At 43.9% G+C, this 13,847-nt stretch overlaps 1 protein-coding gene across 1 annotated transcript; it reads right to left on the bottom strand.

The window, feature by feature from the left end:
* Window positions 1-2,406: 2,406 nt before the first annotated feature.
* On the bottom strand, window positions 2,407-12,263 carry zbtb40 (zinc finger and BTB domain containing 40). Its single transcript, XM_070851698.1, has 11 exons — window positions 12,112-12,263; window positions 10,747-11,171; window positions 10,346-10,548; window positions 9,486-9,699; window positions 8,901-9,287; window positions 7,550-7,756; window positions 7,040-7,204; window positions 6,576-6,790; window positions 6,308-6,464; window positions 4,961-5,199; window positions 2,407-4,205 (listed from the first exon to the last, which is right to left on the bottom strand). The coding sequence occupies exons 1-11, from the start codon at window positions 12,261-12,263 to the stop codon at window positions 3,987-3,989; spliced, it is 2,583 nt and encodes an 860-aa protein (XP_070707799.1). The 3' UTR covers window positions 2,407-3,986.
* Window positions 12,264-13,847: the final 1,584 nt, after the last annotated feature.

Genomic DNA, 13,847 nt, shown 5'->3' with positions numbered 1-13,847 from the left:
TCGTAGGGTTTGGTTATCCTGACAAACTACTGGAAGCAATCTGACATCTGGAGCCTGTGGACACCTGAGCTTCTCTTGTCCTTTGCCTCTCTGGGAGAATATTTGCACTACATATGCAGTGAAAGCAAAAGTCTCAAAGGCAGTTTATGGAGACTGGTTTCTGAAGGGATATGAAGCACCTACTGTTAGTGAGGATGCGTCTTCAGCCATGACGGTGCTGTGAATGATTATATACTAGCCTGTAAATTCTATTTATTTATCCATTAATGCTATTTTTGTGTGTCTGTCCAGCTGCTTGCACGTGTTGCATAAAGCATTTTAGTCTTACAGTTCCATCACTTCATTTTTTTTTCCTTCATGTTATAATAATAATAATACAATGCAATGTGAAAGCTGTTGCTCGCAGTACAAACCAAGAGAGAAATTCCACCAGCTTTACAAAGTTCACTGTTTTGGTTTTTATGGCGCCTCTGCTGTTGATGTCACAGCTCCCATCATCCTAAGCAAAAAAAAGCTCTGATAAAAGCGACCGCATCCTACTTGTTCAGCAGCAAACAGTTAGGCAGACACAGTTGGAGACTGTCTGGTGAACACAGCTGAATGCGTCTCTCAGGAGTTGGTGGAGACCAAAACCGAGCTAAAAGAAGACTGCATGTTGGACTTTCTTTGTCATGATCACATGAACGCTGCTCCGAATGATGTGTAAATGTTAAAAATGCAACTGTTTGCTGCCACATTAGTCATTTCGTTGTCGTGGAGTGCTTCTGTCCTCTCGTGGCTACACAAATCAGCCACAAGAATCGTTGTGGAATGGTTGTAAACGAATGGGAACACCGAGGAGAGTATTATTTTTATTTTATTTCTTTTTAAACTGAGCCACTTGGTTGGATTTTGGAGGTCACCTTCCAGATGGTTTTACTGCAGCAAAAAGAAGGGCCGCACTGTTGGCTAAAGCTTTGAGTTGCTGATAAGGGCTGAAAACACACCCCTAACATTTCATCAGAACAGGCAGCAAAAATGTGTGAGATATGTAATCTTACCCATCTGTTTCCTCAATGAGGCCTCATTTTATTTCAAAGACACCCTCTATGCATGTAACCCTGTTCCGTCTTCAGGTGGTTGTCTGCTGGCCTTGCTCTTTGTCTTTTGTTTTGCTTTTGTAATCAATAGGGAGCATGAATGTGCACTCATTCTTGCATTTCCTTTGTCATACAAGGCCAAAGGCCAAAGCTTTCTCCTTGCAAAGATGTCACCCACCACTTCCTCCAGGCACCGAGCAAAGCAAGCCCACCATCTTGGCTGCATGTTTCCACCCAGTCAGGACTGAGCCAAGGTGAAATAAATCAAAAGTTGGCCTCGACCAACCAGTTTCCTTGTAAATGAACGACGGAGTGTTTGGTTCTTTGGTTGGCAGAGTGAACTGTAGTCTGAAATTTCAACATGTCTCCAACTCTTTTAACCCTCAAAGTAAGCATTTGATACAGAGTTTTTCAGTAAGGCTCCACAGCACGGGAGCAAGTACTCACAGACACACTGAATTAAAAACTTGTAAAGTTGCTTCACTTTGCAGTTTTCCAGAAAAGTGGCTGCAGGTTCTTTTATTTCAGGCCGCAACAACCAGGACAACAAGTCAGTGAGACAGATGAATGTGGACTGTTTTGGGCTGGTGTTAGAGAAGCTGATGCACAAAGACCTATTGGATGTACTGATCCTCCTGCACCTTGCTTCTATCTCTTTGTCTTAGTCACTAGCAGGTAGCTCATGCAAATACAGAGCACGAGTGTTTTTACGGTTTGACATAATAGTCCATGACGATTCATTGCATGGCCTTCAGACTGCAAGCAGTTCTGTCTACTATAGTGAAAGATAGCACTCATCAGATGTAGGATGAAACTCACAGAACACCTTCAAGGACTTTTTCCCTTTACATTCTAGCTGTCCACTAAAATCAGGGTTTCACACGATTTCTTCTCGACTGTTCTTCCTCGCTGCTTTTGTCAGGAATATTTGGTTTCCCTCCAGTCCGGATGAAAAGCATATAATGCAATAAATGTACAACAACAAAAAAAAAAGTGGAAAATTTCAATTTCACATTTTTCTTGATGCAACGATGGAAATCAAAATCTAGTGTGAATTTTGTAACTTATTTTTTAGCGACTTGTGTCAAAATATGTGACCAGAGAATTTATTTTCCCCTCATTAAGTGGTGTGAATATTCTACTGCACCCTACTGAGCACAACTCGCTCACAAACATATTTCTTTGTTCAACTTACTACTCAGGACTTTGCTGTGTGAGCCCATTCAGAGTGTTTCTAAGGCGATCAGAATGTAGGTTTGTATGCGTCCCATCCTTACCGACAGGTTGCTGTCTGTGAACCTTCTGTAATAAATGAATACATTTGAACTTGTGTGATTTGTTTTTATTCCTAATGAGGCAAATCCACCCAGAAACACAGTTTTAAAAAAAACAACATTTTGTTACTCGTGTATTTGGTCTGATGGTGTCATTTAATGTTTCTGGTTAACTGGACTGGAAACATCGACAATGTGACGCATCCAAAGAAGTTGTAACGGTTCTGCATCTTCCAGCAGAAATGTAGCTGAATCAGTTGCCTCTCAGCTGGAGGACAGCAAAGTGATTCATTCACAGCCTCTAATTCTGCAAACGTTCTGACACTACTGTGTTTTTGTTTTGTTGTTTTTGTTGTTTTGAGTCAAAATGGGCGAACAACACACACAGCCTGGACCAGGCATGTCATGTCATTGGATAATTGGTTGAAAAGCTTTTCAAATCTATTGGATAATGAATCCAAGAGTGGGACTTTCCACAGTCAGAATCCAAGTACCACACCCCAGAAACAAAACAACATGGACCTCTCTTAAAGTTACAGTGCGGGAAGTACAAGTACAAACATCCTTCAAGTATGGCAAAGCCAAAGGGCTCCACTGTCACGCCTCCCTGCAGAGCGGTGAGCCCATGTTGCCTCCACCTGTGGGAGAGGTTGTTCACTGATGCTGCAGAAGCACGGTTAGCCTGAGCATGAACCTCAGTCAGATACGCAACTCTTTAAAGCTTTCTGTTGGTCCGACAAACACTGGACCACGGGGTCATTTTAGCATAGAGACAATATGTCTGCTGCTTCATTTAATACAGGGTTTTTTTTTACCAGTGCATGGGACATCAAGAGAAGACTGCAGAGGACTGTGCATGTCAGAGGAGACGTTTCTCTGCTGTAATTTTCAATGACATTTAACAAAAGCAGACAGAAATCAAGTGGAGAAGAGTGATACCCGTTTCTACAAGCAAAAAACAGCCTTGAATGCAATGCAGCCACAAATCCCATAAGAAGACCCAGACCAATAATGAATGTATCCACTATCAGCACCTCCGTCCTCTGTCAGAGAGCTCTATTTAAACACACCAGTGAGCCTCATGTTACCACGCAAACACGCACTGCAGTTCATTTTGTCTCAGTCCCACATAAACCATCCTGCTGCACTCAATAGAGCACAAATGTGGATTAATCCGCTGCTGAAAATAGTCCCCAAGCAAATTATTTCCTCTTGTTTGAGTAACGTTTGCCAGTGAGCAGCTGTTTCAGGAAATTAATGAGCCACACAAGTCGGCATCCCACGTCTGTGAGGTTGGTCTGTAGTGTAGTAACAGAAGTATGAGGCAGCTTGAAAGATGCCATGTTTGTTATTCTGCTGTTGTGGTTTGACTTTACGAGCTTTTCCAGACAACCCTCACAAGCCGACCTGGGCTCTAGTATATAAACTAAAGTGAAACCCACATTCACCACGTTTATTAAAACTGCAAAAGGACTCGACCAGAGATAAAGTCTTTGGTGGACGACCCCTAACCCTCAAACACAAACAGTCCTTGTCTTGTGAATGATGTTTATCCTGTGATGAGCTCACGTTAATCATCAATGGAGACAATAAAACCATAAAACTGCTCAGTGTCCAGAGCCAAAGTTTGTGGTTAAGAGCCAGGCTCCGACGGTTTGTCTTCACAGATGGTGAAGGTGACTGAGCTGTTCAGCAGGTCATACATGTTGACCTCCACCACCTCTGCCGATGATCTGCCCTCTCTTCCACCCGCCAAAGCCACATACACCTGCTGGGCGGCGGCCAGCTGAGCCTGCTCCTCAGCGATGATCGACTCCGCCCCCTCACTGCCTGTTGGATCTGCTGAAATCACCTGATTGGACAGAGAAGTTGTATATCAAATGTAGTCACTCATTTTAAAAGGTGAAACTGCGCGGTTCTGTTGTCTTTGAATGTTTTTGCACTGTGGCCACAATCAGTGATGTCAGCAGAAGATTTCCATCAGCTGTCAGAACACCTGTAGTGACACTGGAGACGCAAAAGGCTCTGCACCTTGTTTCACACCTATATTCTGCTCATTTTCAAGTTCATACCTGTAGTTAGAGGTCCTATTAGAACAGGTTTTCATGGTTTCATGATCACAAAATACAATGTTTTTCCCCTAACAGAAGCTGTTTTCAGCCTCTGTCTGAACGCTTCGTTTTAGAAGAATGGAAACTTCAGCTGCTTCGCTCTCGTCTTCTACGTCCTCGTGTTACTAGCAGCTGGTTTTGGTTCATGTGACGTACCGTGAGGCCAAAGTGATGTCTTCAGCTGCTTAGTTTGTCACGAACAATCTTAAAATACATTTTAACTGAAGGTATTTCAACCAATAATGTCTTCATAATAGAAACAGAACATCTAAAGCATGTTTGTCAGGGTTAATAATAGGACACATTACTTCATTTAATTTAATAAGAAATTTGCCTTTTTATTAATCTTTTGTTGACTTACCAGTAAATCAGTTAATCATCTCAGTGCTCCTATTTACCATCTGAGCTCAGGTGAACGTTAGGATGACAAGCATGCAGGCAGCTTGTCCGTACTGTGTTTCAGATCTGACTTGTGTGCAGCAGCAGAGCTCCTTACCGTGTGGGAGGTGGAGGCCTGCTCCTCTCCGGCCTCCTGCTCCTCCTGGTTCTCCAGGTGGCAGGAGAGCAGGTGCTGTTGCAGCTCCAGCTGTGAGGCACAGCCCTGGGGACAGAGGGGGCAGCTGAACGCCTCGCTGGTCTGGCCGACATGCTGGCTGCTCATGTGCTCCTGCATCTCCTCCTCCCCGCCCAACACGGCCGGGCAGTACGGACAACGCGCCGATGACGCTGCTGTGCCTGGATAGTGAGGGCAAACGATGTGAAAAGTTGCAGGAAATCTTAAATACTTTGCTGTGTGGTGACAAAGAAGCTGTCAAACACAGGAAACACTGATAAATAAGACAAATAAAAATAAATTAGGGAGACTTTAATCTTTAAGTGCTTTAAGTGAGGCAGGAAAATCTATCAGTGAACATTTCAACTGCTTTAATTCATACACTTCTTTATGTCGCTGCAAGTTCTGACTGTCAGCACTGTGGGCAAAATAACAGCAACTTTAACAAATAGCTGAGATGACATTAGTTGAAATCACTTTAGGACATGTTGGAGCACAAAGAGGATCAGTGTTTAGATGTAAAGACCAGAGGAAATATATTCAAGTAATTTTAACAATAAACCTGAACTCTGATGTTGTCTGTCATGGCTGAATAGGTCATTGGGCTCAGCCAAGGGCCAGTGTTTCAGGGGCCAGTGCAGTTTTACAGGTGTACTGGGGCCACAGACTCGATGGTCTGAATTCTTTGAATAATTCTGCTATTTTTAGAAATACCATAGCTGCATTTCTAAAACTGATGCCTGAACCCTACTTGCCATAATTCAGTGCATGCCCTGTTACTGCACTAGCTCACTAGTGCTTCATGAAGAGCCCTGACTGCTGATAAAAACACTAAGCCTCTCTGTTGAAGCCAGCAGTAGATAATGCAAATGAGAGTTTTACACAAGAGTAGACGTACATGCTCATCTTCATCATCTGTAAAAGACTGAAATCGGTAAAGTAAACTATATAATCTCTCTCAGATCTCCCTCTCTAATCTCCTTGGGTTCCACAATGCAGAGGGATGAAAGAGATATGGTACTGTTTAATTACACTGTTTTGTTTTTCATCTCTACACAGATGCCATTTCAGAACCAGGGGCTGTCCAAAAGTTGCTCATAGTGAAGAATGCAGCAGTATTATTTAGCTGCTCGTGTAGGTTTCTGATTATAACAAATTCATGATATTTAAATTCTTATACCTACAGTAGATTTTGGAATCATACCTTGAAGTTGACAGATTTGTCTTTTAGTGGAGGACCATATAATGAACCTGTGTTAAAGCTTCTATCCAGGCCTGTCTTGTCCTCACCTTGGTGCTCAGCAGCCTGGTGTTTAGCCACACTGGCAGCGCTGGGAAAGAATTTGAAGCAGACGTCACACTGAACCAGCGTCTTAAGCTGCCGGGTGTGGTTAGCAAACACATCAGGGTGGTTGGTCCTGTTATGGTACCACAGTCCTGACAGTTGCTATGGCAACAGAGAAAGAAAGATGTTTAAAACACACAGCACACTACTGACTGACTGACTGACTGACTGACCGTCACCTCGGAACGGTGAAGCTGCACAAACTCGTCCTACCTGGTAAGACTTGTTGCAGAGGTCACAGCTGAAGGGCTTAGTGCCAGTGTGTGTGCCCTTGTGTTTGTCCAGCAGCGCAGCGCTGGTGAACACCTTGTTGCAGGTGGGACACTTGTGGAACTCCTTTGGGTGGAACTCCTGGATGTGTTGGCGATGCTCCTCTAACGAGGAGAAGCTGAGACAACACTTCTGACAGTCATGAGGCTCTGACAAATCTGACAGGGGAGTGGGAGCAAGTAGAGAATTCTTACATTGTTATCTTATCCCGGCTGTCAGTTAGCTGTCAGTGCATCATCTGTTCTAAAAATGTGTTTCTATTTGTCTGAAAGCGAGCATAAAGAGATTGAATATTTGAAGATTTCATCTTTTAAAATTGATGCAACAGTAAATGACGCACACATAAAACGTTCCCTTCCAATGCAGAAAGCCACCACCTGAATGGATGTGAGTGTCTGTGTTCTTACTGTGGAAGGTGTGCAGGTGGACGGTGAGTCCGCTGGCCTGGCTGTAGCCTTTGCCACATTCTCGACACACATAGGGCCGGTCACCAGTGTGTGTTCGCACATGACGCGTCAGTTCAATGGACTGGGCGAAGACGGCCTTACAGTACTGACACACGTACATCTTCCCTAAACACAAAAAAGACAAACGGAATATGAACAGATTGACCTGACCGGACATGCAAAGACACCAGAGAGGAGATTTCTCCTATAATGACGGCTCAGCGCAAAGATCTGAGGGGATGAGCATTCAGATGAGCTTTAATGGAGATAACGCATAATCTAATATTATCATTTATTGATTTTCAGTGGAATATCATAATTACATGGTCGTATCATGTTAGTGTTCATCAAAATTCTGTAGTTAAATTAATATTTTTAAGCTTATTGGGTTTAAATTGAACAAAAACCTTTTCCTTGTTACTATATGGGTGTGAGCCTGTTTGAGTGTGTGTGTGTGTGTGTGTGTGTTACCCTCAGAGTGTTTCTTCTTGGTGTGGTATGCGAGTGCAGCAGCCACGCTGAAGCTCATGTCACAGTGTTTGCAGTGGTAAGGTTTCTCCCCCGTGTGCAGCCTCATGTGATTCTTCAGAGACGAGTTGGCACCGAACTTGGCGCCACAGTCCTCGCAAGCAAATGGTTTCTCTTCAAAGTGCTCGGTGCGCTTGTGGTAAATCATGCCTGAAATATGAAAAGGGCGGGGGGGGGGGGGGATATTTACAGTTACGTTCAATTGATTTCCAAGTGAAAACAGGTGTAAGCATCTCCCATTGTCTTTACTGCTGAAAGGGATATAATAATAGCCCAGAAATACTTCAGTCACACCTGTCATGACGAAGAGCTCAAAGACCATTTCAATGCTAACAACCATAGAAAATCATTGTAAGTGCTTTCAGATAAACAGAATGAAGAATCAGATACACCTGAATGTATCCACTGAGACAAGACTTATACAGAGTGATGTTTATGTACATCATGCTTTGAAAGAAGCATTTAAAGTTTCACTTTTTAGTTTATGAGAAAAATGGAGTAAAAATATCTGTGGGAAACACTTTCATCAGTGCTTTTCCAAAAACAAGCTGCTATATTTCACTTGTATGTGTATCATATGTATCATATCACATTAGCCTTCGCTGAGTGAGAGCCAAGGCACTGCTGTATATCAGAAAACAAAGGCCGAGGATTTAATAATCGAGGCTACTGTTTCTACGGTTACTGGACAGCTCAAGACGCTTCGTGATCCATCCGACTCAGCAGCTGATGATGACTGATCCATGATGGTTCACCACCTCCGATCACACAAGAAGCGCTGAGGCTGCCAGGAACCGCCAACACCTCCCGCACTCAGCTGTCGGTGATGCACTGAGCTGCCGATCTAAATGTACTACCATCGTTGGTGTTCACAATGACACAGGTCATCTGATCGAGGGCTGTGAAAGTTCAAAAACACAGCTGCTTACAAAGAACGTCTGAGTGCCGGTCACAGGTGTGATTGGTTACAGGGTCCATTTATCCAGGTGTTTCTTTGACCTTCATCTCTCACGACCAGCTGGTTCCATCATGCTCCTTGCTAAGGATTCTCATACTAAATGAATGGGAAGTTGCAGCTCACTGTGTGTCTTTACCCTAAACATGAGGAGTGTGAGGTGAAATCCTGTACACCTAGTTAATGTGACTGGATGCTGGTGGCCATGTAGCCAATCAGCTAATACAAGGGTGCCTTCAGTGCCAGCCTCAGCTAATACTGGGCATTATCATTAGTGTTGTGTACAGGCGTAGAGAGAATATTCCAGACATGACTCTAGCTGGACTGGCTGATTCTCACCTGATGGGTGGGCGAAGGTTCGCCCACAGAGGTCACAGGCCACCTTCTTCTTCACTCGTGCGCTGTTGCGGTGAGCCTCGGCCCGATGGCGCTGCAGGGCCCGCTGGTTGGCCAGCTTCTCCGGACACTGTGGGCACTGCTGCTCACATTCCTGGGACATGGGGCAGCGCTTCACGTGGGCCAGCATTCGACACTTGTAGGCAAAACCCTTTGAACACCAGCAACAGGAGTAGGGCGAGGAGGGGGGGGAAGAGGAGGAAGAGTCTGTCGTAGCGTTTATCACTTTCTCGTCCTCTTCTGTCTCCTCCTTACTGATTTCTTCCTCTTCCTCTTCCTCTTCCCCCTGCTTTTCTTCACTTGTAGTGCCATTCTGCTTTTCTGAGTCAACTGTAAAAGATAGAAAAATAAATAAATAATACACTGATTTGACCAACTTCTGTTACTCCAGCAAGAAGAGATGAATGACAGCAGTGTGTTGAATATAAACTGGTTCAACAGCAGTCATCTGAAAACTGGTTTGTTTTGTTTTCTAAAAATCGTCATTTGGAGATGCATTCCTAATTGTCACAAAGTGCTCTTTCTTACCTCCATCTTGGCTTTCCTCTGGCTCCTGTGTGTTCCCTTCCACCTCCTCCACCAGAGAGAGCAGCGCTGAGGGTAAGGACGAGGGAGCTTGCTGCCGAACGGTCCGCAGCAGCCTGAGGAGCGCTCCTTCGCTGAGCTGCCCCTCCTTCACGCGGCTCATCAGCTTCTCCAGCGCTGAGCTGGGCTCTGCCTCCTCACAGCACTGACAGACAACCTGGCAGGAGCAGAGTTTCACATACCCTTAAAAACTACCACTTCCTCACAATATAACTAATAAGATTTTCCTTACAACATGAATGCATCACCACCATTACTACGTGTATTCCTTCTGACTCGTACTGACAACACCTAGTACCAAAATATGCAACAATACACTTACTTATTGAACTCTGAACTTAATTAACACTTTACTGTATTTGGTAATGAGTGAACCTAAAGTCTGATTATCCTACTTTGAGTCTACTGGATGTAGTGGATTTGATCATGAATGGAGAGGAGAGAAACATGGAGGATACAGCAGAAAGAGGGAAGGTATGCAAATAAATAGGATGTAAGAGGGAGATATTCTCAGATTTAGGATTTAAGGTCTTAAAGGTTCCTTGTGGAGTTACTGGAGACGCTTTTCTATGAGTGAATCCCTGTTTTTGTTTCTCACGTGATACACAGCACTAACCATGGATTCACACTACTGCACTGATGTACAGGTGGCAGTAAACACACCAAGATGTGCACCAGAAAAGACAGGGAAGAAGAGGACTGCTTGACATACGCTTGTTAGCCCTCAAGGATACACTGAATATAATCAGCACTTATTTCATCACGCGACATCAGTTAGGCCAGATAGGGGCGACCTGTCCTACCTGTCTCTCCTGTTCATCCAGACTACTCTGTGCTGCCTGGCTCAGCAGCTCCAGGACAGACGACATGCTGGTGAGGAGCTCCACAAGCTGAGAGGAATGTTCCAGAAAACCGGTGGCAGGCCCACTGGACACGCTGCCTGTCGTCTTGTTGTCTTCTTCCACAACACTTTCTGAGGATTTAGCTTCTTCAGCTTCTTCAGGCTCTGTGCACACACAAATATGAAAACATGGAGTTATACACTGCAGTCAGAAAGTGTTTGGACAAGTTGCTGTGTTGTATGTTTTAGGGTTGGTTATACAACTGTGCCTAATAAACTGGTAACTGAGTGTCTTTATTGCTCCAATACAAGTTTGTAAGTCCCAAAAAGAGGCGTTTGACATGGTGAGCAGCTGAAACTGACCTGAGGGCTCAGGGGCGTCCACACAGACTCTTTTACATGCTGGTTCCTCCGTATTGTCACTGTCTGACTGACAGACTTCCTTCTTCAGCTCAGCCTTTAGCTCCGTCTCTGAGGTCGAGTCATCCCCGGCGGGCGAGGCTGGACCTTCATGGTTCAGGCTCTGGGCTTTGTTGATCACAGTTAGGCTTGCAGTCTGTGCAGAAGGGACTGGGGGCTGCTGGTTCACCAGACTAGTGAGGACGTTTTTGAAGCCGATGGCCACGTCGAACATCTGCAGGCTGTCTGCAGCTGCAACGATGCGGCTGACGTTGTGTTTGCCTAAAGGCAGCTTGCCGGTGTAGACCATGTCCAGCAGACAGCCAAACTCCTGCGAGGAAACCATGGTGGTGTCGATGTGGATGGTGTCGGAGCCATCCAGGAGAGATCTGACGGAGATGAGGGGTCATTTTATTTCTTTTCAAGTTCCCATTTAACAACAGCCTATGAGTCGTCTGTCTTGTCTTACCCATTTGTCTTCACAGTGCTATGATTAATATGAGTCACCAAAAAAAAAAAAACATAATAGAGATGGGAGGACTGGCGTCTGATAAGTTTAGATATTAACAGAACTGAATAAAAATGTGCATTAATTTCATCAGTATGGGGGTAATGTGAACATGAGATTTAAACTTGGGTTAAACTTCTAATATGCAAGTCACAGAAAGGACTTCTAAGAGTCACACAGGCACTATATAGCCACATAACTGAATATCATTTGTGATGTGACCATATCATGTTTTTATTGGTTACTGATCGGATATCACATTAATATTCGGATACTTCAGGGAAATTAATATCTGTCAGATGATAAGAAGACAAATGACATTAGTGTGCATTGTGCTGTGATAGCTCTGCCACATGTTTAACTAGGCTTAGCGGGTGGAGCAGCATGTCTTCTTTATCTGATTTAACTTATTAACACACCCTAATGTCAGTAGGGTGTTGTACAGGGTTCTCTGTGCATGCTACTCTGATTAATAATGTAGCTTTATATGTTAGATGATTTTAAAATGTGGAATTGTGATTGGTCTGTTGAACATTGAGACTCCTGAGAGTATTGATCGACCGACTAGTGACAAAATACTCTCAGGTGATGCTGAAAGCTCCATAAAAAACTAGCGAGTGGACCTTCACTTGAGATGTAAGATTATTTTGTCGAGCTACCATTTTCAAGGTGAAGACTGATCTTTTTTACGCTGGACTTGAGACTTGAGAGTTTGCTTGACTGATTGCATATGAATTCCAATCCACCAAATATTTGACTTTAAGAAATCACTTGCAAACCAACCTATGCAGATCATCTTTCACATCCAATGCTCACACTACCTGAAGAGCATGCTGGAGGCGGCCAGCACCAGCTTATGTGCACGGTGAGGGCTGTCTCCCACCAGGATGGTGCAGTCACAGAAGTGGCCCTCCTTCCTCAGGGCCCACAGCTGCTGCATCAGCTGGCTGCTGTAGTTGGGTAACTCCATCATTTTGTGTGCGGCTCTGAGGGGACACAGTGTTTCCACTCTCTTGTATGGAGAGAGCATCATGTCAAAGTCAATTCAGAAACTGACAGCTTGTTTGTCTACACTGACGTGTAGTGTAGTTAAAGTAGACACAATATGAACATATAATGTGCATCTACTGCTGGAATGGCACTTAACACAGACATTCACGTGGCGCATTCATTTCAAAGTTTACCGGCTTCCATAAACTGGATTATGGGAACAGCAAGAAAACAAGATAAGTGCTTATGGCGGAACTGTACTAAAGTATTTGGCAGGTTTTGTGCATTGGACGGATGCCGAATAAGTAAATGGATTACAAATATTCATAGGAGGACTCAGGTAGCTTATACTATTGTAGTTACGTGTCGGCAGCATTAAGCAAAGCCGCATTTCGTTTCTACTTGAGTGGAATTTGGTATGTGAAAAAGCGGCATGTGAAATTCTGTTGTTAGCAACATTTCACAGCAAGTAGCTCGTACGCATTTTAACCTGTTACCCAGGTTACAGGTTCAGTCAATATTTACAAGAGAACACGCATGCTAGTCAGCTCCAGCAGGCTACCCGTCATTAGCTTTAGCTACAGAAGCTAGTCTAATCTAGAAAAGGTTAAAATGTTAGGTCAGTGGAACTCGGTGGGAAGCAGGAACACTTATACTATTTAAAAAAAAAAAAAAAAAAAAAAGCCTGACGACCGCCCGACATGCAGCTTCCAGTCAGTGGATGTTTTACCTGGAGTAATTCAAACGATCCGTCTCTTTATTTAAACTCCTTTGCTGAACAACTGTGATGTGCGCAATAAAGCTTAGCCGTTTTGAAAATGGAGACAGGCGGTACGGCAGCCAAATGGGGCCGCTTCCGGTTGGGAGGACTCGCGTGCACTAATGTACACTTGCGCATACAGCTACTGGACTAGACTAGTTATCATCCCAATTATTCTTAACAGAAGTTTGTCAAGTGAAATGCTATCATGCAGGAATACAGCAGGGAACTGAGGTTTGCTTTATTTCTCCCAACAACGGCGACAGACAGCTGCTGGTCAACTCCTGGAGTCCAGAGCTCCTTCAACCAGAAAGGAGGAGAAAGCATATTTCAGTCAGTATTTTGTTAAAGAATTGAAAAGCAATTAAAAACTATGATGATCTTGTACGGAAAAAGTTGGTTACTGTTGTTGAATTTCGATCGCTTTGTTTGAAACAAGAGCGCGTGATCATAGTCCTGCGCCTTCACGGAAACTGTGCAGGTATTTAAAGCATTTGAACAGTCAGAGTAACTCACAGGGGCAAACCACATCAGAGGCTGGAGACACTGTTTCAAAGTGTTCCTTCATTTGTCTCATATTAAAGAGAGAAAACAGTTTTTTTGGTTTGATCCTGTCACAAAACAAACCTTTTCCATCCTTTAAACTGTAATTTAGACGACAGTGCAATACAGCAGTTTCATAAATGGCAGCAATAGCCTGCTACCACAGTGACCACTTCATGACAACTCTTAGAAAACTCTCTGTTAAGTGTCCTTGGGGTTCTCGAAAAGGCGCTATATAGTTGTTACTATTAAACAAAACTAATG

Source organism: Pempheris klunzingeri, chromosome 2 (genome assembly GCF_042242105.1).
Source record: "Pempheris klunzingeri isolate RE-2024b chromosome 2, fPemKlu1.hap1, whole genome shotgun sequence".
In the NCBI taxonomy this organism is placed as follows: Eukaryota; Metazoa; Chordata; class Actinopteri; order Acropomatiformes; family Pempheridae; genus Pempheris; species Pempheris klunzingeri.
The sequence above is the reverse complement of the archived record's forward strand: the minus strand, read 5'-3'. Positions and strand labels throughout refer to the sequence as shown.

What these genes read in the sequence shown, in the direction of transcription:
- zbtb40 (XM_070851698.1), bottom strand. Translation starts at nt 12,263, where the DNA reads ATGATGGAGTTACCCAACTACAGCAGCCAGCTGATGCAGCAGCTGTGG. An exon ending in AGAGGAAAGCCAAGATGGAG is followed by an intron (nt 9,288 to 9,485) that starts GTAAGAAAGAGC and finishes TATCTTTTACAG; the next exon opens with TTGACTCAGAAAAGCAGAAT. An exon ending in CCAGGCTGCTGAGCACCAAG is followed by an intron (nt 5,200 to 6,307) that starts GTGAGGACAAGA and finishes CTCACTATCCAG; the next exon opens with GCACAGCAGCGTCATCGGCG.